This window comes from Rattus norvegicus, chromosome 7 (assembly GCF_021556685.1).
Source record: "Rattus norvegicus strain SHRSP/BbbUtx chromosome 7, alternate assembly SHRSP_T2T, whole genome shotgun sequence".
Lineage (NCBI taxonomy): Eukaryota > Metazoa > Chordata > Mammalia > Rodentia > Muridae > Rattus > Rattus norvegicus.
Genome location: NC_141540.1, coordinates 122,405,996 through 122,430,479, shown reverse-complemented (window position 1 = coordinate 122,430,479; position 24,484 = coordinate 122,405,996). Strand labels below are relative to the sequence as shown.

General features: G+C 46.3%; 2 protein-coding genes and 1 long non-coding RNA gene across 10 annotated transcripts in view; 2 read left to right on the top strand and 1 right to left on the bottom strand.

The window, feature by feature from the left end:
- Window positions 1-5,377, top strand: part of Slc25a17 (solute carrier family 25 member 17) — a 42,574-nt gene extending 37,197 nt beyond the window's left edge. The window contains 2 exon segments of the mRNA NM_001126269.1: window positions 606-688; window positions 4,524-5,377. Coding sequence (NP_001119741.1) covers window positions 606-688; window positions 4,524-4,671 — 231 coding nt within the window. The 3' untranslated portion in view covers window positions 4,672-5,377.
- Window positions 199-21,971, bottom strand: LOC120093696 (uncharacterized). Of its 5 annotated transcripts, XM_087559835.1 has the most exons (5): window positions 21,688-21,858; window positions 20,988-21,020; window positions 20,053-20,128; window positions 15,600-15,727; window positions 199-961 (listed from the first exon to the last, which is right to left on the bottom strand). In XM_087559835.1, exons 1-4 carry the CDS (start codon window positions 21,856-21,858, stop codon window positions 15,705-15,707), a joined length of 303 nt encoding a protein of 100 aa, XP_087415961.1. In that variant the 3' UTR covers window positions 199-961; window positions 15,600-15,704. The 5 variants fall into 5 exon arrangements, 4 of the variants coding, with proteins under 4 accessions (XP_087415961.1, XP_087415962.1, XP_087415960.1 ...); XR_015625785.1 differs by lacking the exon at window positions 20,988-21,020 and having other exon boundaries at window positions 20,053-20,109; window positions 21,688-21,956; XM_087559836.1 differs by lacking the exon at window positions 20,988-21,020 and having other exon boundaries at window positions 21,688-21,971.
- The window catches only part of LOC134479757 (uncharacterized), a 60,710-nt gene continuing 49,470 nt past the window's right edge, over window positions 13,245-24,484 (top strand). Inside the window, exons 1-3 of one of the 4 annotated variants that reach the window (XR_015625787.1) lie at window positions 13,245-13,424; window positions 15,555-15,863; window positions 21,315-23,584. This is a non-coding gene — a long non-coding RNA (uncharacterized LOC134479757). Of the gene's footprint in view, window positions 13,425-15,554; window positions 16,083-21,314; window positions 23,585-24,484 lie in introns of those variants that run through there. The other 3 variants (XR_015625786.1, XR_015625789.1, XR_015625788.1) reach the window with 3 other exon arrangements.

Genomic DNA, 24,484 nt, shown 5'->3' with positions numbered 1-24,484 from the left:
GGAAGTTACCCCCCTATCTGAATATCACCCCAGGCATGTGCTTCTGTTTTGTTTTAGTCTTTGCTGATAGAATTTTCCCATAATTCTCTGTAAGGTGAAAGACCCTCATGATGAGGGTGTAGTTTAGCAGTGAGGGCATCTATTTTAGCATACTGAAGGCCTTTGGCTCAATCCCCAGAACAATGAAAAAAAGTATGCTTTCTTTATCGAAAAATGTTTTTATTTTTATTAGTTGAAAAAGATTAATAAACTCTATATTGCTAATTGGATATTTTTTATCAATAAACGCTGTGTTAGGAGGTGTTACTCCAATGTAATTTCCTAAGTAGAAATTAAGATGAAGAGGGGCTGGAGAGAAAGACAGTTTATCGCAGAGGGTGGGTAGCTTAACGCAGAGGACCCAAATTCATGTCTCCAGCACTCCCGTGGAGAGAGGCTCGCAGCCTCCTGTGACTCCAGCTCCTGGGGACCAAGTTACTGGTGCTCAAACACACTCAGACACACACATAATGATTAATATAAAAATAAATCTTGTTAAGAAACAAAATTAAGATAAAACAGTGACAAATAGTAATTATCTTTTTTTTCCCCTCCTTCCATCCCAGTTTGGACGTCATAGACTAAACCCAGAAAACAGGACACTGGGGAGTCTTCGGAATGTTCTCTCTCTTCTTCACCAACGAGTCAAGTGAGCCCTGCTTTCCCTCTCAGCCCTCCTTTGCCAGGGAGGGTGGGGGGGCCGCATGAGCTGTTCTTGCTAGTGCAATGGCAGCCTCAGAAACCTCTCTCTTCTCTGTGGTCAGGTTTCTCTCAGTTTAGGAGCTTAGTATGAATTGACAGCAGCTGGGATTATGGAAAAGTTCAGCTCTTTATTCTTCGCTGGTTATAAATGCAGGACTCCTTTGAAAAGGAACCCCCCAGGCTGGGAATGGAGCTTGGTGGTACAGTCTAGGTTCAAACCCTAGGACCAAGAAAAAATAAAGAAGAATGAGGCTCACTTGGGAGGCAGAGGCAGACAGATCTCAGTGAGTTTGAAGCTAGCCTGATCTACAGAGCAAGTTCTAAGCCAACTGGAGCCACATAGGGAAACTTGTCTCAAAAATAAATAAAACTAAAACTCACCAAAATAAAGCCAGTTAAATATCAATAAAAGTCACATGTTATACATATATATTTTCTAAAAATTTCTCTCTCCTCTCTTAAGAGGTAGCCACTGTAAGCATGCACATTTCTAGAGAATTATACAATATATATATTTCAGTATACATGTTTTCAGTGTGCATGTGTGTGTATATGTGAATTATACATCTTACTGTTTTGTTTTTACTTTTTTAAGGCAGAGTCTTGCAGTGTAGCCCTGACTAGCCTAACTAGCCTCAAACTTGAGGCAGTCCTGCCGCATCGTCTCCTTTTCGTAACCTTAGCATCACACCCACCCCTTGCTGTTGACAATTGCAGACGTGTACAGGATTCCTGTGGTGTGGTGCACTGTGACTTAGTCCCCACTGCAGCTGCTGCCGAGTGCCCTGGCCGTCTGAAGGGACTTTACAGACATGGCTGAGTGAAGACTATAACTGAGCCTTGTCCAGCTAGGCGATCATAGCTGTAGAGAAGGCCCTTACGTGCAGTTACCTAGTTAAGAGAGTCAGAACACGGGGTTGGGGATTTAGCTCAGTGGTAGAGCGCTTGCCTAGCAAGCGCAAGGCCCTGGGTGCAAGGCCCTGGGTTCGGTCCCCAGCTCCGAAAAAAAGAAGCAAAAAAAAAAAAAAGAGAGTCAGAACACATACAGCTCTGACATTTTATAACTTCAAAATTATAAATGTAGACATTGCCAATTGACCCTCAAGACTGAGAGCAACTAAAGTTTCCTCCAGCACTGAGAGGGTTAAGGAAGATGGGCATCACTAAGAGATTTAACTAAGATGTTCTCAATTGTAATTGATGAGGTCCTATAATTTGCAAATTAACTGTTTTCACATCTTGTCTCTTGGTCTTGTTTGGTCCTCACTCAGCTCTGTAGAAAAATGATTATATTCCCATTTTGCAAGTCAAGAAACAGATGTAGAGAAAGCAGTTTGCCCAGTGCCAAGGGAGGCAGAGCCCGATGAATGGCTGCCATTCTGCTACAGCGTGTTTAGTGATGCGAGCGCCACACTGTCCAGGAGGGCTGTGCCCAGCTTTGTGGAGCTGTGGGGCACAAGGAATATTGTCGCTGCCACCAGAAACCAAACCCACCGGTTTAATCCGTATCAAGACAGGGTTTCTCTGTGTAGCCTTGTCTGTCCTAGAACTCACTCTGTAGTCCAGGCTGGCCTCAAACTCCTAGAGATCCACCTGCCTCTGCCTCCTGAGTGATGGGACTAAAGGCCTGTGCCACCACTGCCCAGCCATTGCTTTAATTTTTTTTTTTTTTTTTTTGGAGCTGGGGACTGAACCCAGGGCCTTCCGCTTGCTAGGCAAGCGCTCTACCACTGAGCTAAATCCCCAACCCCTGCTTTAATTTTTATTAGCCACATCTGGCTAATGGCTGCTGTCATGATAATGAAATAACATAACAAGTCTCTCCAATTGTATGTAATTAAGAAACACCTGAAGAGCGGCTGGAGCGACCGCTCAGCGGTTGAAAGCATTGGCTGCTCTTCCTGGGGACCTGGGCTCTAGTTCCAGTACCCACATGGCACTTTGCAATTCTAAAAGTGATAGTTTTTCTTTATCCTGGCTAGCTAAGTAAGTGACACAGAGACTATAAGACTTAATTAATCAAGCTTTGCAGCACAATAGCTGAGCAGTTGTTAGTCTGTTAATCCTCTAAGCTACTCTGACTGCCTCTCAACCAAAATCCCCAAGATACACTGCAGTTTAACATGGTTCTGGCTCCCCCAGGTCCAGGTGTGTTTCTGTGGTGCCCTCTTCTGGCACCTCCCCCCTCGCTCTCTCGCTCTCTCACTCTCTCTTGCTCGCTCTCTCTTACCCCCTCTCTCTAACCCCCCTCACCCTCCTCCCCTGGCTGGGATCAGAAGTCCCGCCCTATTCTCTCCTCTGCTCAGCCATTGGCTGATCAGCTTTTTTTTTTTTTGACAAATCAGAGAATAAATGGGAAGCAATGGTTACACAACACGAGGCAGGAGATACTCAGATAAGCATTACAGTGCCATGTCCGGATTGCAGCCAGACAGAGGGGCAGAGAAAGCAGCATTTGAATAACAGGGTGATCTGTGCACAGTAGCCCTCAGGAGGCTGAGGCAGGCACATCTCTGTGAGTTTGAGGCCAGCTTAGTCTACAGAGCTCCAGGACAGTGAGAGCTGCACAGAGAGACCCTGTCTCAGGAAAAGAAACATTCAAGTCAACCTCTGGGCTTTACATGTGCAAACAAAGGTTTGATCATGCACGTGCGTGTGCACACACACACTATTGCCTGAAGCAGGTGTGATCTACACACCTATAGAGGTAGAAGAACCAAAAGTTGACAGCAACCTTGGCTACATAAGAAATGTGAGGCCAGGTGAAGCTACATGAAGACCCCGTTTGTAAAAAAGAAAACCCAGCTGGAATGCTGTCACAACGTAGATCTGCACCTTCCCTGCAGGACGCAGCCCCAGAGTCTGCAGTCTCAGCAGCCCTGGCTGGGTTTTCCATTGTGGGTGATGTCACCCTGAAGAGCACAGGGGTAGTCAGTGAACAGGTCCAGCCTTGCATCCTGTTTGTCATATGATTGCCTGGCGGTAGGTTTTTACAGCACGTATATAAACTAGCTTGATGTGGGCATCAGATTAGTTTTAACGTCGACCCACAAGCTGGAGTTGCTACTGAACCGGCATAAGAGACTAATTCACTCTCAGCAAATAGCTTTGGAGTGATTATCTGCTTTGAGTTCCAGTTCTAGCCAAAGCATTCTTGTCTGGGGAGCTCTTACGTGCTGGTCCCAGGCTAGCGTGCTCCTCCTCACTGCCTGGGAGCTTGCTTGTTGGACATGCAGATTTTTTGAGTCCTGTCCCAAAGTTAATGAGTCATATATTCTTGGACTGGGCTAGCAGATCCGTATTTTAACCAGCAGTTTCAGTGAATTGGGTGCTGGCTGAATTTCATTTGAGGCCTAGGACCGAATGTACAGGCAGTCTGAGAATCAGACAATTTTCATTTCTGTGTCTTTCTATTGAGGTTTAAATGATCCGAACCAATTAATGGCTTTCCTACCACTTGGGGGCTGTTAGGTTGAAACACCTGGAGTTGAGGGCCCATTAAACGTAGAAGGTCTTAGATCTCTGCACACTATTAGCGCGGTGTTGGCAGCACCCCACTAGCTAATGACAGCTACAGTAAGACAGTATCAGTGGCCCCTCTGTACTGGGTCTCATCTGTCCACCTTCAAAGCTAAGAAATACTCCAGCAGCAGATTGTTGGAATTGAAGACCTCCATGGTTTGTTTTGATCCTAAAGAGAAACCTTTTCAGGGCAGCAGATCTAACATAAGAGCTCATTTTTACAAAGAAAACCTATTTTTTCCCAATCTCTTTCCTTTTAGGCGCTTTGGAATAATGGGACTCTACAAAGGCCTCGAGGCCAAGCTGCTCCAGACAGTGCTCACAGCCGCCCTCATGTTCCTTGTGTACGAGAAGCTGACAGCTGCTACCTTCACCGTAATGGGCCTGAAGAGCTCACATAAGCACTGAGATCCGCCCACAGGACAGCGTGGACGCAGGTGCTGCACACAGAGAAGAGGCACAATCCTCCTTTCCCGCCGGTTCCATCCACACCACAGACATTCCTGTCATTGGCTGTAAAGGCATGGAAGGCTAAACAGGGAGTACAGCCAGCTAAGCCTATCCGACAACTTAGTTTTTATGGTGTTTGGTTGGATTTGGGGGTAGAGGTTAAACTGATATGAAAATATTGAAACCCTAAAAATGGAAGTTTGTGGGTATTCATTAATTTTTCTCAAGGGGAACGGACTTTCCATCTAAGGATTCTCTCTGCTTTGCCACTTGTTTTCGCTCTCCTAATGCTCTCCCAGGTTCCAGACGACTCGGTAACCATTCTCCTCAGATACTCCTCTAGGTCTTAATCTTGGTAAAGAGTCCCTCACTAAGAGTAACATCATGACTGTGCTGTGGGCATGACTTCATTTCTGTCTGTCTCTCTCCCTCCTGCTTAAAGAGAGCTATTTAACTGTGGGGGAAATAAAAATTATTAACCTAAATGATTTTCTTAAAATTTGTAAATGTCGATTATTCATTAGTGTTTGACATAGGTTTTTTTAAACACATATTTATTTCAAATTGTCTTTTATTACAAAAGCCTTGATGTTGTATGTCCATTCATGCAAGCTCTGATCAGATAAGCTTCAATAAATTGTCAGCACACACAGAAAACATTCATGAAAGTTGCTCTTTTATTAAGGCCTTGTGTGTGTGTGTGTGTGTGTGTGTGTGTGTGTGTGGATTTGAGTGAGAAAGGCCCTGTGGACTCAGGTGTGAATGCATGACACCAGTTGCTGGAACTGTTTGGGAAGGGTTAGAAGGTGTGGCCTTATTGGAGGAGGTGTGTCTGGGGACTAGCTGGCTTTGAGTTTTCAAAGCCACTCCATGTCTCTCTGCCTTATGACTGTGCCTCAAGATTTGAGCTCTCAGCCACTGCTCCAGCGCCATGCCTACCTTTCTACCATGATAGTCATTGACCTTACCCCTCTGAAACCCTAAGCCCCAAATTAAGTGCTTTCTTTTCTAAGTTGCATTGGTCATTGTGTTTTATCACAGCCACAGAACAGTGACGGAGACAGTGTGCGACCGGGTGGTTAAGGTAGTTAAAGAAAGATTGTAAAAGTGCACTAAGAGGCAGGTACCTTGTGTGGACTCTGCGATGTTCTCTTCCCTTGTAAATTCTGTGTGGATGCTGTATTTTCAGAAGTATTTGATGCGGGTTATTTCCATTTGCAAACATTCCTTAGAGCCCTACTACTGTAAAATATGGCCCACCGAACAGTAGCACTGGCAGCAGCCGAGAGCAGGTTAGGCTTGCAGCCTAGGCCTCCTGAGTCATATTTTGTAGTTTAACAAGATCTCCAGGCAATTCCCATCTATAATAAAGTTCAGGAGATCGTAGGGCCGGTGGCCCAATGGAAGATGGGATTGGCTTCAGTTCCAGAAGCCAGATAAATATTTCTCTCAAAGGAAAACTAGATTGTTATAGAAAAGATGGCCTCTCAGAAAGCTCGAAGTCCCGCGTCACCAATTCCTTCCCTCAGAGCACACAGCAGAGCAGAGGCCGATAGCTCAAGCTACCCGTCCACAAAGCGAATTCTCTTCACATTCATAGAATTCTTTGTTCTCGGCTGCCTCGCCAAGATCAAGTGTGGCTTCCTCTTAGAATAACTGACTTTGTGATTTGGTTTCTGTCTCTCTGACAGAAAAACAGACTACGTTTGTCATTCAGTCAGTTGGAGAGTAATGAGGATTCTGAGGACTCTGAAATTTCTTGTGTTTCCTCTTCCCACGCCTTTGATGGTTTCAAAGTGTGTGGCTATTAAACTAGTAATAACTGAAGAGGGTTGTGGCATTCTAGAAAACAAATCAAGTGAGCTTGACTGAACACACTTTCCCTATGGGAGACAGAACTGGTGTCATTACTACTGTACATGTATAGTGCAGGGGCAGGAGAAAGCGGGAATGTGCTCTGTCATGTGGAAAGCAAAGGTTGCCATTGGCTATCCCCTTTCAGCCTCTCCCCCTTACCTTTTTAAGCCAGGGTCTCCCATTAAACCTAGAGCTCACTGATTTGGCTAGGCTAGCCTGCTGGCCAGCCCCTGGGATCCACCTGTTTGCACCTCCCAAGTGCTGGGGTTGCTGCACTTCTGCATGGAGTCTGGTGCTTGAACTCAGGTCCCCATGCGTCCTCTGCTGGCTAAGCCAGGGCCCCAGGCTCCTGCCACCATTACTACTTTTTATTTTGCTTTATAAGGTTTGGGAGTTGCTGTTGGAGGTCTTGAGTAGGAACCTCAGGACTAATGTTTGGGCTCCATCGAGGAGGAAAATAATCTAGGAGGTGAGAGTGTACCCTCACGACCATTTTCTGCTGCTCCCCTTGATACGTGAGTGCTGATCTCAGGGGCTGATGGGGTCATTGTCACAATAATCTCTAAACTGAAGCGTGTGCTCAAGCAGAGGATGTATTTGATACTTCTCCGACCGCTTCTTTTTTGTTTGTTTAGTTGATTGGTTGGTTGGTGTGATGGTTTGCATATGCTTGGCCAGGGAGTGGCACTATTAGAGGAAGTGTGTCACTGTGGGAATTGGCTTGGAGACCCTCCTCCTAGCTGCCTGAGGATGCTCAGTTTGTTCCTGGCTTCCTTCAGGTGAAGATGTAGAACTCAGCTCCTCCTGCACCATGCCTGCCTGGATGCTGCCATGTTCCTGCCTTGGTGATAATGGACTGAACCTCTGAACCTGTAAGCCAGCCCCCAATTAAATGTTGTCTTTTATAAAACTTGCATTGACCGTGGTGTCTGTTCACAGCAGTAAAACCCTAACAAAGACAGCTGGTCTTTCTGTTTTATTGAGACAGGGTCTTACCTTGTAGCTCTGGCTATGCCATGTCTGGGAATCAAAGGCATGTGCCACTACGCCTGGCCCCTTTTTCTCCGATCTTGTGAGGGGCATTTTGGAATGAAGCTTTCTAGGGAATAACACCTAGCTTTGTGGCCTTTAGTTAGTAACAGGTTAATTGAACATGGTAAATAGCTGGTGTCTGTTCGAAGGAATGGGGATTTTTTTCCTCCTCTTGAATCATGTGGTTCCTTTAGACTTACGAGGACTAAGAACCTTAGAGATCACATCAGTATCACTGTGGTGGAAGTGTTAATTTCTATAAGCATTTAATCTCAGCTTTGAAGAGGACACTGATGTTTCTACCCTTGACTATTTTACAATTAACTTAGGACTCTAAAAACCAGACTGTACCCTGAGCACACAAGCAGCGGGAGTTCGAAATCTTAGATCTTATCCCCAGGGCTGCCACCAACTCGCAGCTCCCTGCACTTCCGCTCTTTGACAAGTGAAGATAATGATACTTCCCACCCACTTCAGAGGGTGTGTGAGCGCTAACGATGTCAGCTCCGTCCCTTTATGATGGTGCTGTGGGGACTTAGTGGAACTCGTGACCATCCAGATTTGCACAGCAATTTCCCTTCTGAAGCTTTTGCCTTTTCTCCTCTCATCAACCCAGTATCTCTGTGGAATGGATAGGGGCAAGTAACAAAGGCCCCATTTAATTAACGAGGCAATTGAAATACAACTGTCAGAGGACTTGCCTAGGTGGAGCCAGGGCTAGAACTGGGTCTCCTGCATTCTGGAGATTAAGGTTCTGGGATTAGGCAGTTTGTCACTCAAACTGAACTTTGAGGAAACACAGTTTTCTTAACTGTGGGTGGAATATTCTCTCTCTCTCTCTCTCTCTCTCCCTCCCTCCCTCTCCTTTTTAAAAATATTGCTTGATTTTGTGAGTATGACTATTTTGCCTGTCCACCACTTGCTCAAGGAGGCCAGAAGAGGGCATTGGATTTTCTGGAACTGGAATTATAGATGGTTGTGGGCCGCCATGTGGGTGCTGGTGGGAATTCAATTCAAGTCTTCTGGTGGGACAGCTCTTAACCGCCGAGCCATCCCTCCAGCTCAGGGGTGAAGTTCTTGATAAAGCTAGCCCATGGGGTGATCACTGCTGTCAGATGAAATCACACTGCGTGCCTTCTGAGAGCTAGATGAACGTCAGTGGTAACTATTGCTGTCATATTGATCAGGGATGTAGCTGCCTCTGTATAACTGGTCTCTTGGAAGGCACTCTGGATTTTGAGCCAGATCTAGGCTCAGTTTCCATGCAGCATGTAATCCTAGACTTATGGACACAGATCAATCACTTCCCCTTCAAAGCTGTGTCTTCCACTGTCAAGTGAAATTATTACCTCTGAGGGCAAAGACAGGCGTGTGGTGTCCCGAGCCCTTGCACAGTATTTGTTGTGTTTCTGTGTTTAACAAGTGCTGTTTGTACCAAGAAAATCTCAATTCCTTGGGTAGTCTATGTCTTTTTATTCATTCCCATTGTATTTCTTTTGATGTGCGTGTTTTTATTTTTGTTATGTTTTTAAAATTTGCATGCAAAGCATTTTTATGTCTTTCTAAAGTTCTCTCAGATCCTCCCCAACTTCTTACCCACCCAATTTCATGTTCTTTCTTGAAAAGCAAGCAAAGCAAAGCAAAACAAAATGAAACAAAACAAAAAGGTGAAAGTTGGATGTGGTGTCCAGTGCCTTTCCTTCCAGACCTGGAAAGCAGGGGCAGGCAGATCTGAGTTTGAAGCCAGCCTGGTCTACAGAGCAAGTTCCAGGGACCATGAGGGAGTAGGAGATCTTCCAAAGAAAGGGAGAGAGAGTATAGGCGTGCTTTTGTTGTTTGTTTGATATATGGTCTAGTATGTAGTCCTGGCTGTGCTGGAATTTGATATATAGATCAAGTTGGCTGGCGTCTAACTCAACAGTTCCCCTGCCTCAGCCCAGAGTGCTGGAGTTAAAGGTGGAATGCTGGACTAGAGGCTGGAGCGCTGCAGCTGGTTTGGAATTAGTTTTATAAAGGGATGATAGGGGAATCAGAATAGGGTTAAAGGTGGGTAAGGAAGGGGTTGGGGATTTAGCTCAGTGGTAGAGCGCTTGCCTAGCAAGTGCAAGGCCCTGGGTTCGGTCCCCAGCTCTGGAAAAAAAAAAAGAAAGAAAGTAAAAAGGGGGGTAAGGATTAACTAAGGTAAAGGTGGGAATATAAGGAAAGGTGACTTTTGAAAAGCCACACTGAAACCCATTGTTCCAGAAGCTTCATAAAATGTATAAAAGGATTTAAATGAAGTCACCATGTCATAGAGGAGACAGTGACCCAACGAGACATCTTATATAATATACCAAGTAAAAGCCAGTGTCAGGAATGGGTTTCATCTTGTGAGTCATTGGCCAAAGGGGCCTCATAAGCCCCTCCCCCCAACATTATAGACTATAGTCAGTAGCACAACCGATAGATGGCGAGGCCCTAATGCTGAAGATACCACTTAGGTTGTGGAACACGGAGAAATTGAGCTGGTACCCAACTAGAAGCTTCACCCCCACTGACCAGCATTCACAGTGCAGGAAGGTACTTTCCGTGCCACCAGAGGATAAAAGTCATGCTTACTCTCACCACCTCTCAGCATCAGCCCTGTAACTTACAAGGGTGACCTGCCTACAGGACACACTAGTGCAGTAGTGACTCAGGCGTTAGGGGCGTAGACAACTGCTTTTAAAAACCAGATTGAAGGCCCATTCCACGAGGTGGAGCCTGCATCTGACGCTGTTAAAATATGGTGCTTCCAAAGAGAAGCCAGGCTCATGCTTCACAGGAAAGGAAAATTGGGAAGACACAGAGATTAGCATGGCCCCCATGCAAGGTGACGGTCAGAGTTTGCTTTCTTTTGTTGAGATAAAGACAATGACCGAAGTTGACCTGGAGGTAGATGCTTGTTTCATTTTGCACTTTCAGGCCACAGTGCATAACTGAGAGAATTTGGATCAGGAACTCAAGACAAGAACTTGAAGCAGAAACCATGGAAGAACTCGGCTCTGGCTTGCTCTCACGCTTGCTCCACTCGCTTTCTTATGTGGTCTAGGCCCCACTGCCTAGGGATGTTGTGGCCCATAGTGTCTGGACCCTCCCACACCAGTTAACAAGGAAGGAGAGGCTCCACGGACATTCCCATAGGGCACTCGAATGGAGGCCAGGCTTCAATTGAGGTTCCCGCCGCCTTTCAGATGGGGTATCTGGTTTTAATGTCAGTTTGCGATAAATTAAAATCACCAGGGTAGGGGTTGGGGACTTTTAGCTCAGCGCTTGCCTAGCAAACACAAGGTCCGGGTTTGGTCTTCAGATTGGGGGTGGGGGTAGGGGTGGGGGTAGCACAAAATCACCGTGGTAGGAATTTCCACCTGAAGAATTGTCTTGATTTCCTTAATTGATGTGGGAAGACCCACCCCACAGTGCAGGGCAGCACCTTCTGGTAGCATTTCAGATTTAAAACACAACAAACAAATGAACAAAGTTGCCACTAGGAAGGTGATTTGCCTTTTGCCCCTATGGGCTTCCCTCTGGCTGCTGAGTTCTTCCCTCAGGTTGCTGCTTCCTTCTCTGATATCACAGCTAGCATTTCCAGGCTTCCATTGTTGACTGAGGACCAGTGACGCTCCAGGAACTGTCCAGCTTTCAGCATCAGATTGGGACTGCTGAGGCTCCAAGCCTTGTGGACTGAGAGCTCAGCCCCTCGGGTATGAGACTTTATGTCAATGTAAGCTATGTAAGCTGACTTAATTTTTTTATATACACTTAAAAATGTGTGTATGCAATATACATGTTATATATGTGATATGAACACACACACACACACACACACACACACACACACACACAGAGTTCATCGATTCTGTTCCTCTAGAGAACATTGACTAATAGAATCTAGGAAATGGTTCTGGAGAAACAGAATTATAAGGACGGATTTCTCTAATGGGCTTTGTGGTGTCTGGAGCTGGATTTCCAATTAGATGAAACTCAGGGTTGCTAAAGACTGCTTGGGTAGCATGGAGATCACTGAGAGTCCAGAGTGTAAGCTATTTAAAGAAGCGTGCGAAGTAAATGCATCCGACGTCCTGACTCACCTCTTGCGAGAAGCAAGGCATTAGCAACTTTATCTAAAACCCTTGAAAGTGGGAAGTAATGATGCTGCTTGCTTCCTTTTGGTGTCTTTGGATAAAGTTATGAAAAAGAGAGAAAAAATGAGTAATAGAATTGGTGGTTCCCCAGGTGTGCATAAATAATCCAAAGGTTTCTAAGTGTGCCCCGAAAGAGAAGCCAGCAGCCATTAGATCTCAACTTGCAGAAAACCAAACCCGAGCCCTCCTTGTACAATTAGCTGACTGACAGCGCAGATGCATAAAAGAGTAGGATCCTGTGACTTGGGTTGATGATGTGTGTGTGGAAGGACCCTGAGGAGATTGGTATTGAAGCTTCAGATTCTCATGGGCCCAGTGTGCCTGAGGAAATAGTCTCCTCATCTTTAGCAGAGGATGCCTCCCCACCACCTGCCTGTGACACAAAAGAACTTAGTGAATTTGTTAACTCACTTAGACAGACATCTGGGGAATGTGTGTGGGAATGGATTTTAAGGGAGTATTGAGGCAAAGGGTTAGGAAGCAAGAGCAGGCCGAGCTTATCAATATGAGTCCTGGGCAAAGATTCTGGGTTTGCTATTGCAGCCAATTCAGTGAAAGGTACCAAGAGTTTATCTGATTGGTTGGCTGAGTGTCTGTGAAAAAGCTGCCCTGCTAGAAGGAGCCAGAGATGCCTGCTATTCTTCGGCTTAACATTGAGGGGGATTTTTAGGGCTCAGAGACATCGGAATGCTTGAGTGAATTTATCATTTAAAACCTCATCTGAAGACACTAATGTGGTAAGACAGAAAGCGGTGAGGGGCTCGTTTACAGAGCTCTGTCCTTGCTCTCCTGTGCCAGGCCTCAGGGGTGGAGATGCTGCCACTCAATTGGATGAATTAAATGCAATGTGCTTAATTGGGCACTGGAGTAGCGAAAGGGATAGTAAGTGCTATAACGGGAGCGCTGGCAAAGCAGCGTCTGTAATAGCCTGACTCACAGTGGGCAGGACAGGGCAAGCATTGTTTATAATGGCCTGACTCTAATGGGCAATTCAGGTACTGTGATATCCGTAATGGCATGACTCAGACAGACCTTTTCGATTGGCTGACCAATCATGGTGTTTCCTACAATGAACTAGATTGAAGCCTCCTTCTGCAACGGCTGAGGTGCCCAGCTGCAAGGACTGAGCAACTTCTACTGGGTTCTCCATCCCTGGCTGACTTCATACATTCTTTCAATACATTTCTTTGTCCTGTCAGTTCTTTTCTGTTCCTCTAGAGAGCAAGAGAGCACTGACTAATAAATACACCGGGTGACTAGTTTGTGTCAAGACTAGCCATCACACTGTTACAAATCCGTGAAGTATTCCTTTTTTTTTTTTTTTAATGGAGGCAGTAATGAGTGTGGAATATTTGTCATAAATAAACAGAGAAGAGAGAAGAAAAAAAAGGAAGCCCAAATCCAATAATGTTTTCTTCTACTCAGTATTCAAATTAGGTTCCCCTCCCTGAAATTCTCCGTTACTCAGTAACAGGCTATGCTCAATAAAAAGTCTCTGGCTGAGCTAGTGACTCACCTGGGCTCTTTAGAAAAGCCAGAATGGCGACTTTAGAGAGCCAAATGCCACAGGGCTAAGCGAGCTCCTGCTGGCTGCGCATTGATTACCTGGCAGTCAAATGTTAGCAGAAGAACCAAGTCGATGGAAAGCTCACTAGAAAGGTATTTATGCACGCAACAAATGTGGGCTGGTTGAGATGCTACAGGCTTGGTGCCGCTGTCTAAACAAAAGGGCTTTGTACTAATGCTAATGTCTGCGGGGTGTGGTACTTCTTCCTACAGAAGTGGGTCTAATTGATCAGGAAAAGAAGGTTTTCTAGGGTTTATGTAGGAGAAGAGAAGAAAATGACACTTTCCAGTTATAGAGTGGCAACTGGTAAGTTGTGGGTCAGAGGGTAAAGGTTATTGCCACACAAGTGGAGTGATCTGAGTTTGATCCCCGAGGCCCATGAAAAGGCAGCAGAACACCAAATCCAGACTTGTCCCTTAACCTCCATATATATGCCTCTTTCCCATGCGTACACACACAACAATAGTGCGTTAAAAAAAAAAAGGGGGTTAAAACCAGGCATAGGGCAAACCTGTAATCCCAGCACTTTAGAAGCTAGTGGTAGGAGGATCACGTGTTGATGGTCATTCATGGCTATACAAGTTTGAGGAGAACCTGGCCTATGTAAGACCCTGCCTGTCTTGGGGAGGTGACAGGGAGACGGGATGGCTTTGTAAGTAAGGATGCTTGCTGTAGAAGAACGAAGAAATGAATTCAGACCTTTAGAACTTCCTGGTGGTGTTGGCTATTCCTTTAATCCCAGCACTCAGGAGGCAGAGGCAGGTGGATATTTCTGAGTTCGAGCCTGGTCTACAGAGCAAGTTCTTGTACAGCCATGGCTACACAGAGAAACCGTGTCTAGAAAAATAAAACAAAAACAAACAAAAAAACAGACCCTATGTAAGAAACTAAACCTGGCCATGCCTACCTGGTGCAGGAGGATCATTAGGTCTTGCTGGCTGTCAGCCTAGCTCTGGGCAGGAAAAAACAAAAAAAACCTCTGCTAACTCTAGGTTCAGTGAGAGACCCTGTCTTGAGGGAATAAGGCATCGAGCAGGAGGAAGACACTCGATGCCCTCCTCTAGCCTCCACAAATGCACACATGTGCACCCATACAAATACCCCCCAACACACACACACACACATACAATTAAGAATGATAAGGAACAGGGGTTGGGGATTTAGCTCAGTGGTAGAGCGCTTGCCTAGCAAGCGCAAGGCCCTGGGTTCGGTCCCCAGCTCTGAAAAAAAGAAAAAAGAAAAAAAAAAAAAAGAATGATAAGGAACCTAGAGACATGAAAGTCAGAAGGAGAGACAAGAGACCAGCGCTGAGCATGGCACAGCGCTCTGAATATAAAAAGCAAAAGGTGGTGTGCAGATCGCTGAACCATAGAACCCACAAGTAGATATTAGGAAGGAAGGAGAATGCTGTCTCAAATTAGTCATAGTGCATATGAATGGGTCGTGGAACTTCTGTGCATTGAATGCCAATCATAATTAAGCCTTACATGTTTTGATATCCTTGTGTCTTAAGGTTTCTTATTGCTGTGATGAAACACTGTGTCTAAAAAAGCAACTTGGAGAGGAAAGGGGTATTCTGACTTACACATCCATATTGTTCCTCATCGAAGGAAGTCAGGACAGGAACTCAAACAGGGCAGGAACCTGGAGGCAGGAGCTGATGCAGAGGCTATGGAGGGGTGCTGCTTACTGGCTTGCTCAGCCTGCCTTCTTGTTGAACCCAGAACCAGCACAGGAGTGACCCTACCTGAAAAGAACTGCTCCCCTTCCTCCCATCAATCACTAGTTAAGAAAACACCCTAGATATTATTATAGAAACTTTATTTAGTTATTTGGGGGTACAGCTCAAAACAGGGTTTCTTTGTGTAGTCCTGGCTGTCCTGAAACTCACTCTAGAATAGGCTAGATGGAAGCTTTTGTTTTGGTTTGCTTGGGTTTTTGTTTTTTGTTTTGTTTTGTTTTGAGACAGGGTTTCTCTGTATAGCCTCTGTATATCCTGCAACTCACTCTGTAGACCAGGCTGGCATCAAACTCAGAGATCTGCCTGCCTTCTGGAGTGCTAGGACTAAAGGCCTAAGCTACCACCCCCTGGCTAATGGAAATATTTTTTTAATTGAGGTTCCCTCCTCTCAGACGGCTTTAGCTTGTATCAAGTTGAGATCAAACTAGCCAGCACACCTTGTAAGAACACCTAAGCACACACGGTTCATTCCCACTCATAGATGAGGAGGGCGTGGACAAAGATGGACATGCCTGGAGTCACGCACCTTGTGCATAAGAAGATTTAGAAGTCAGATGAGGATTCGGATGAGGACCGATGTCAAAGCTCCCTTCTGCAACCTTCGGATGTTCTTTTAAACGACAGCAAAACGCTACAGAGCTGCCCATGAAGGACCTGAAAGATGGCAGAGGTTAAGAGTGTGTACTACTCTGGCAGAGAGAGCATCTAAATTTGGTTCCTGGATCCCACAACTGACAGCTTATGTAACTGCCCGTGACTCCGGCTCCAGAGAGACCCAACACGTCCTTAGGTGCTTGAGCTTGCGTGTGCGTGCCCACACACAGAGACACACACATGCACATTATTTAAAAGGAATCTTTTTTATAGAGCTGGGAGTACAGCTCAGTAATAGAGTGCCTGACCCACAAAAACAAAACAATGGCCATAGCATCAAACTGCCCTGCACACCCTCACCTCTGAATCCACAGGCCAATGAGGTCCTCAGACCTTGTCCTGATCAAAGTGCAGAGTAAGTGACTGGAGTGCTCACCCACAAATGGGATGCCTATATCACAGGCACACACGCACACACGCACACACGCACACACATACATATACATACACACACACATACACACACACATACACATGGCTCAGCCACAAATGGGATGTCTATATTACACACACATGCACACACGTACATATACATACATACATACACACACACACACACACACACACACACACACACATAGCTCAGCCACAAATGGAATGCCCATATTGCACACACACATACAAACACACATATGTGCACCCATACATGCATGCACACATACATGCACATACACACGCATGCATGTACATACGTGCACGTGTACATACAAACACATACACATACACACACACACATACACACACACTGAGGTTCAGAGACTGTTGAAGAAGGGACAGAAAGGTTAAAAAGTTGGAGAGAGGGTTGGGGATTTAGCTCAGTGGTAGAGCGCTTACCTAGCAAGCGCAAGGCCCTGGGTTTGGTCCCCAGCTCCGAAAAAAAGAAAAGGAAAAAAAGTTGGAGAGAAACTTTTTGGACATAGCAGGATCACTGCATTCACAAAAGATGGAGCCAGTCACCATGCTAACATGAGTGGGGAGGATTCATAGGCCACCACCCCTAGTTGAGAAGCTATGGGGGGGTATTTTTTTAAGGTATCTGCCTTTTTTGTCTTTTGGGGTTTTTTGTTGGTTAATGTTGTCTTTGAGACAGGGTCTTGCTATGTAGACCAGGTTGGCCTTGAACTAAAAGACATGAAGTTGGGCAGAGTAGATAGGTGGAGGTAGATCTTAGGAGGAGGTGAGAGACAGGTTGAGGTGAATATTACTAAAATACAATGTATGGGGGTGGAGTGATCAGCGGTTAAAGCACTGGCTATTCTTCTAGAGGACCCCGGGTTGATTCTCAGTACCCACATGCCGAATTGTCTGTAACTCCAGCCCCAGGAGAGCCCGTGCCCTCTTCTGGCCTCCTTGTCTAGGCAGTGTGCATGTGTGAGGGTCAGAGGATAATATGTGGGAGTCCTTCCATCCTTTCGCTGTGCGGGACCTGGGATTGAACTCAGGCGGTCAGACCTGGCGGCAAGCGGATACCTCCAGAGCCATCTCGCACACCTGTGGTGTCGACAGCTTCTGCCTAAAGATGACACTGATTGTTTTCCATTTGAGTCTTTCTTAATTAAAGGGCTTTTATGTCGTGGTTGAGGAGATGGCTCAGTGGGTAGGAGAACCAGAGTCTGGGCCCCCAGAAGTCCTATGACAACCAAGGTACAGTGGCACATGCCTGTTTTCTCAGTGCTAAGGAGGCAGAGAATTGCAGAGGACTCTCTGCTCAGCCGGCCTGGCTAATCGGTCAGCTCCAGGCCATCAAGAGACCCTGTCTCAGAAAATAAGGGCGAGAGAGAAGAGAAAGACACCCAGCATTGACTTGGCCTCCACACTCACGCGCGCGCGCGCGCGCACACACACACACACACACACACACACACACACACTTTTTACAATTCCCGTACTGTGGTGGTTTCAGCTTTCAAATTTCTTTAATTCATACTTTTTAAGACAGAGTCTCTGTATAGCTTAGACTGACTTGAGATCCTTGATCCCCTGCCTCGGTCTTCCAGGGACACAGATTACATTCACACAGCATTTCATGTCTTCTGTTTGCTTTTATTCAACCTTTAAACACTCGTTAGAGTTTGCTTTATAGGCAGCTACCCTGTGCCAGCTGCTGGCGCTTGGTGCATCTCGGCCATGTTTGCTTTAGGTTCTATGGAGCCCGATGGCAGGAGTGGCCGGCCGGCCAGTGAGCAGTCCCTGTGCGGATACCATATGGAGGGCCTTATTACCTTGTCAGTTCTGGTTTTGAGACCAATGCTCTGCTCGTGTATTTAAAAATACATTTTTGATTATTTGCCATATGCAAGCACCTTGCCAATTTCTGGGACTGGGAAGATAAATAACATTCAGGCTCTGCCCTTCTGATTCATTATTCAGCGTGGGAGCCAGACAGACGATGACAGCTCAGACTTCTTCCGCTGATAAGTTTGATGAAAAAACGTTTGGTAAATGTTCAAGTCATTTTGTGGGGCTAGAGAGATGGCTCAGCGGCTAAGAGGGTTTGCTGCTCTTCCAGAGGACCTGAGTTCAGCTCCCAGCACTCACATGGGGCAGACCAGAGCCACCTGTAACTCCAGCTCCAGACATCCAATGTCTTCTTCAGGCTTTCGTGTACATGGACACTGCACACATGCAAGAATACATACATGTGCATCATACACACACACACACACACACACACACACACACACACAACACACACACACAGGACATTTAAAAAATGGTTTTTTTTCTGGTTTTTCAAGACAGGGTTTCTCTGTGTAGCCCTGGTTGTCTGGGAACTTCCTCTGTAGACCAGATTGGCCTCAGACTCAGAGATCTGCCTTCCTCTGCCTCCTGAATGCTGGGATTAAAGGTGTGTGCCCCCACCTGGCTTCTTATTATTATTGTTATTATTATCATTATCATTATCATTATTAGTGTGTATAGGTGCTTGGGTGCACACTGAGGCCTGTAGAGGGTTATCAGATCACCTGGAACTGGAGTTACAGACAGTCATGAGCTGCTGCGCAGATGCTGGGATTTGAACTTAGGACCTCTGGAACAGCAGTCAGTGCTTTTAACTGCTGAGCCATCTCCCCAGCCACTACATCACTGTTAGCTTGAGAGGCAGGATCTAACTCTGTCATGGACTTGGAGGTGAGAGCGTGAGGTTTGCCCTGGGAACACATCGAGCTTTTAAGTAGAGGATTGTCTGACAGAGGAAGTGGAGAGTGTCGGTTGGAGAAACGGTGCTGTCTCATTTTCTCTACATTAATCTGAACTAAACCCAGAAGCATTGCAGCCTAGGCCTGAGCATTGAAAGGAGGCCAAATAGAGGAGAGGAAAGAGCTATGGGCCACCTTCCTGCACCGAGGGTAGGGTGGTCAGTGTTGGAACTGAGTTTAATGTGATGATGATGTCCTTGAACTCATGAAGCAATTAAGATTTTAAACTAATCATAACATGAACTGTTTAGTTTTCCCTGTATAAGATCAGCCCACAAAACCAGCTTAGGTTTTCTGTAACTACCTGTCCTTGACTAGGCTGCCATTCAGCGTTTTGGTGTGAGGGGGTTTACAGGGGTTTTTGGGGTTCTTGCTGCGTTTTGCTTTGTTTGCTTTTGATTTGGGTTTTTCAAGACAGGGCTTCTCTGTGTAGCCCCGGCTGTCCTGGAACTTGCTCTGTAGTCCCGGCTGGCCTTGAACTCAGAAACCACCTGCTGCCCACCTCCCAAGTGCTGGGACTGCGTGGGCCACACTGCCAGGCAGAGATCTGTAGTTTTTTCTTTTTCTTTTCTTTTCTTTTTTTCGGAGCCAGGGACCAAACCCAGGGCCTTGCGCTTGCTAGGCAAGCAGCGCTCTACCACTGAGCTAAATCCCCAACCCCGAGATCTGTAGTTTTTAAGCCAGGCTGGTCTGCAGCACACAGTGTAAACTTTGGACTCTGATGTCCTCAGTTTCCCCAGGGCTGAGATCTTAAGATCCATAGACTGTACCACTACACTGGCTCAACAAAACAGTAACTAGGCCTCAGCTACATTGGGAATTTGAGGTTAATCCGGGTAACATGAGAACAATAATTAAGCCAGATACAATGGTCCATCTTTAGTCCCAGCACTCAGGAGTAGAGGCAGAGGCGGGTGGATCTCACTGTGAGTTCGAGGTCAGCCTGACCTACACGGTAAATTCCAGGACAGCCAGAGCCATGTTCTGAGACCATGACTTTAAAAAAAATGAAACTAATAAGAGCAAAAATTTTATCCTGTCTGGTATACTCTCAAACCTCCAAGACGGAAGGCCACTGGGGTACCCTAGGCATGTACCTTCCCACTTCCCTTGTGACTCACTTACATTCATTGTTATTCGCTGAGCAGTGTGGACATACTCTCTCCATGTCTGCTTGGGGATCTGCAGGAGAAATTCCACTCTAAGAGAAATGGAAAGAAAGGCCGAGGACTGAGGACAGGGTTGCGTGTTCTGTGTGGCTTTGCTCTCCTTAAGGATCCTGCAGAGAGTCACGTGAGGCCTACTAAAAGTAACCGTTCCACCGGTCAGCGGGGCAGTTGAGGTTGTAGACTGTCGACTAAAACAGGTCAAAACAGGTCATAACAACAGCTATCATTAATTGGCGCCACGGGACCTCGTATTTATTTTTTACTGAATCCTACAGAGCCCGAAGCCTCTATGCTTTCCAGAATTCTGCACTTTGGGCTTTGGTTCCCTGTCTGCACAACCACCTATATCATGTGACTTTGTTACATTGTAATTTCTGCATGTTGGAATTCATCATACTGCCCCCTACCTCCCCCCCCCCAACTTTTTTAACTGGTGGCCCAGGCTAGCCTCAAACTCGCTGTGGGGATCTGAATGAGAACGTCTCCCGTAGGCTCACACATGTGTGAATTCTTGGTCTCCAGTTGGTGGAACCGTTTGGGAAGGATGAGGTGTGGCCTTGTTGGAGGAGGTGAGTCCCTGGGGCCAGGCCTCATGGTTTCATCTGTTCCTGCCTCTGTCACTTTGCTCTGCTGTCGTGGACTCCCAACCCCCTGGAGGCTGAATTCAGGCTGATTGAACCCCTTCTTTTCTAAGGTGCCTTGGTCATGGTGGTTTGTCAGAGCAGCAAAACGTCAAGGGTAACCTTAAGCTTCTGCCCTCTCTGTAGTACTGGAATCACTGTTGTGTGTGGCTGGGCTGGTTTACATGGCGCTGAGGCTCCAGACGGAGGACTTCAGGTGTGCCGGGCCAACACTAACCGAGCGGTCTCAGCCCCTCTCTCACCCACTCACCTCTAAGCCATTCGCTTTCGTTTGGTAATGAGCCTGTATGGAAAGGATTTGTGATCACAAAGGTTATAAATACTGAAGAGCTTTTCGATTTTGACTCCTGATATTATAAAAGATCTCCCCTTTAAGAGGGAAAACCTCGGGGCTGGGGATTTAGCTCAGTGGTAGAGCGCTTACCTAGGAAGCGCAAGGCCCTGGGTTCGGTCCCCAGCTCCGAAAAAAAAGAACCAAAAAAAAAAAAAAGAGGGAAAACCTCTGAGTGCTGGGATTTTTACTGTTATTGTTGCCTTCTGGGCTTTTATTTTGTTTTGTTTAACTTTACTCTTGCAGCTAAGGAAAATACTGGAAGCCACCAGAGGGCGTCGCAGTTAACGTTGGGTACTGACTTCATTATAAATCACGGCCTCCAGAGGTGCCCGGCGAAATCTGTTTCCAGGAAATGAAAGGATCAGTAGACTGAACTTGGAGCAGGAGAGCGAGCATATTTTATCATCTAGCAGAAGCGAAGAACAGAGCAGGTGGGGGTCTCCCTCAAATGCCATTCTACTCTTTATTCCTTTTGCCAAGCCCTGCCTAAACTTTTAAGTTGCCGTCGATGATCGATAATCCTTTCCGAGCAGAAGGTAGACTCAGGGCCTCCCAATAGCAGCGGAAACTGAAGCTGACATCTGGAGGCCTGCCACTCACTGAATCGTCCACCTACCTCTTTGTGACTTTTATTGCCACTAGTAACTTGAACGATGCAGGGCGAGCCCCCTCCGTGTAGAAGCTGAAGCGGGCAGAGAAGCGACTGCAGCACAAAGCGGCTGCGGCTGGGGAGAGTGGGCGGCGCTCCCGACAAGCCATGAACCGAGGACAGTTGAACACACAGCATAAATCGGTGTAAAGGGGTCTGTCCGTCCACCTCTTGTGAAACCAATGTGACTGAGGTGACTTCTAGCTGTGGCTGACTAGAGTTCCTCGTTAATCCGCGCCCCACCCCTTCCCGCTCCAAGTACTAAAACATTAGTTCCGGTGTATTGGTTGGGCTTGTTTGAGGCTGGCGCTCACAGAGGGTGGCCTACACTCGTGAGTAGGAATTCGAACCATTCTCATTCAATGCACCACAATGAGTCTGAGGCTAGTCTGCGCTACATGAGACCCTGTCTCCAGAGGGGTGTGTATGACGAAGAACTTCAACATGCAGGAACTCCCATCTAAGAAAGTTACACGATGTGGCTTTGTAGTTTAGGAGCAATTCATTCTTTATCTCTGTTGGGACGTACTTCAGACCTCTGAGGTTGCTCACATAGATGGGATCTGTACTGTGTGTGAAGCCCTTTTAGATGGTTAACTGAGTTACCCAGCCTTGAGTGACAGAGCCTGACCTGAATGTTAAAAGGGGGAAGGGTTCAGTAAGATGACTCAGTGGGTAAAGGTGCTTGCTGTCAAGCCCAGGGTCCTGAGTTCAATCTCTAGGCCCCACATGGTAGGAGACTGATTCTTGAAAACTATCCTCTGAACTAGCAAAGGCACACCCTCGACAAATCTTTCGTTTTGTTTTGTTTTCAGTTTTTCCAGACAGGGTTTCTCTGTGCATTCCTGGCCAACCTGGAACTCACTATGTAGACCAGGCTTACAGAGATCTGCCTGCTTCTGCATGAAAGGCCTGTACCACCACTGCCTGGCTAAAAAAAAAAATCTTTAATGTTAAAGAGAAACGAATTGAACTGGAGAGATGGCCTAGCAGATAAGAGTATGTACTGTTCTTGTAAAGCACCAGAGTTAAGTTCCTTCCACTCAAATCAGGTGGTTCACAACCCCCACTGTGACTACAGCTCCAGGGGACTTGACACCCTCTTCTTTCCTCCTCAGACAACCCCCGCACCACCACATGGCACAGACACAGAGAGATACACACCAATACACATACATTTTAAAAAATATGTATTTTTAACTAAACTGTTCCCAACATGCTAAGTATGTTTTGTGTGTCAGATGACTGAAACCTCACAACCCAGTCAGTATCAAGATAAGGGCTGGTCACTAGAAAGACGAGGTGTGACAGAGGCTTGTGACTTTCAGAGCAAGAGGAGAGACTGAATTGATCTCCTGAAAGGCCAGTTGTGTAATCAGTCACGACTGTGTGTTGAAGGGTAAGGTTTGCAGAGCCACTCTGCAGCCCGGCACACCGGGTGGCTGGCAGTTAGCATACCCCGAGATGGGGGAAGTACTGTGCCCCTTCCCACGTGCTTTGCCCTCCGCACCTCTGGCTTTTCCCTCTGGATCTTTATCTGTATCCATGGTGATATCTTCTCTAACAAATTGGTACATGCTTAAGTTTGTGCGCCTGTGCCCTCTAAAGGCCTCAGCTTCGATCTGTTGGGAGATGGTAAAAACTTTAACAGATGGGGCCTGCTCTTTAAGTGTGTGCCCTTGAAAGGGGTTGCGAGGCCCTGGCTGTGGGCTAAGCAGTTTTGCTCCTCCATACTCCTCAGCCTGATGCAACGCCTCACCCTAGATCACGGACTAGAACTTCTGAGGCCATGCAATATAAATGTTTTCTCTTTGTGAGTTGACTGTCTGGGGTGCTGGTGACAATAATGGAAAACAAACAGGGCACTAGTGACGAGCTTTTTTTTTCTGAGTTCCGTAAGCCACTCACCCAAACCGCTGAGACCTAAAGAGGGGGAGTCCAGCTTACAGCTCGTTGGTCAGAAGTTCAGGTCACATCCTGCACTGCATCTGTGGGGGAACTCTCATGAGACTGAGCCTGCATCCTGTGAGACAGTGTCGGAACCGATTTAGACACCCTGGTGTTTGGAAATCTGCCAGAGAATTGCTAGATTATATACAAAGAAAGACCCCTATGCAAAGTCGGGCACCAAATATAGAGCATCACGAACTACGATAAAGAAGAGTGAAGGAGAACAGGAAAGATATCTGTTTGCTCTCTACTGAATTCTACATTGGGAGATACACTGTCCAGTACAATTAGAAGATTTGTGATGCACCATTATCTGGTGAACTGAAGTCCATCGTCCTTTTAATGTGTGTGTGTGTGTGTGTACATTGTGTGATTGTGTATATTATTTTTATTACATTTATATATGTGTGTGTATGTGTCTGTGTGTGTATATGTATGTATGTGTGTGTGAGTGTGTATATGTATGTGTGAGTGCATGTGTATGTGTGTGTATGTGTGTGAGTGCATGTGTATGTCAGTGTGTGGCGTGTGTATGTGTGTGTGTATGTGCGTATATGTGTGTGTGAGTGTGTGTATGTGTCTGAGTGTGTGTGTGTGTATGTGTGTGTGTATGTGTGTGTATGTCAGTGTGTTGTATGTGTATGTGTGTGTATATGTGTGTGTATGTGTGTATATGTGTGTGTGAATGTGTGTGCGTGTGTGTGTATGTGTGTATGTGTGTGAGTGTGTGTGTATGTGTGTGTGTGTGTGTGTGTATGTGCACATATGTCTTGCATGTGTGTGCAGAGGTCAGAGGACAGCCTGGGGACTGAAC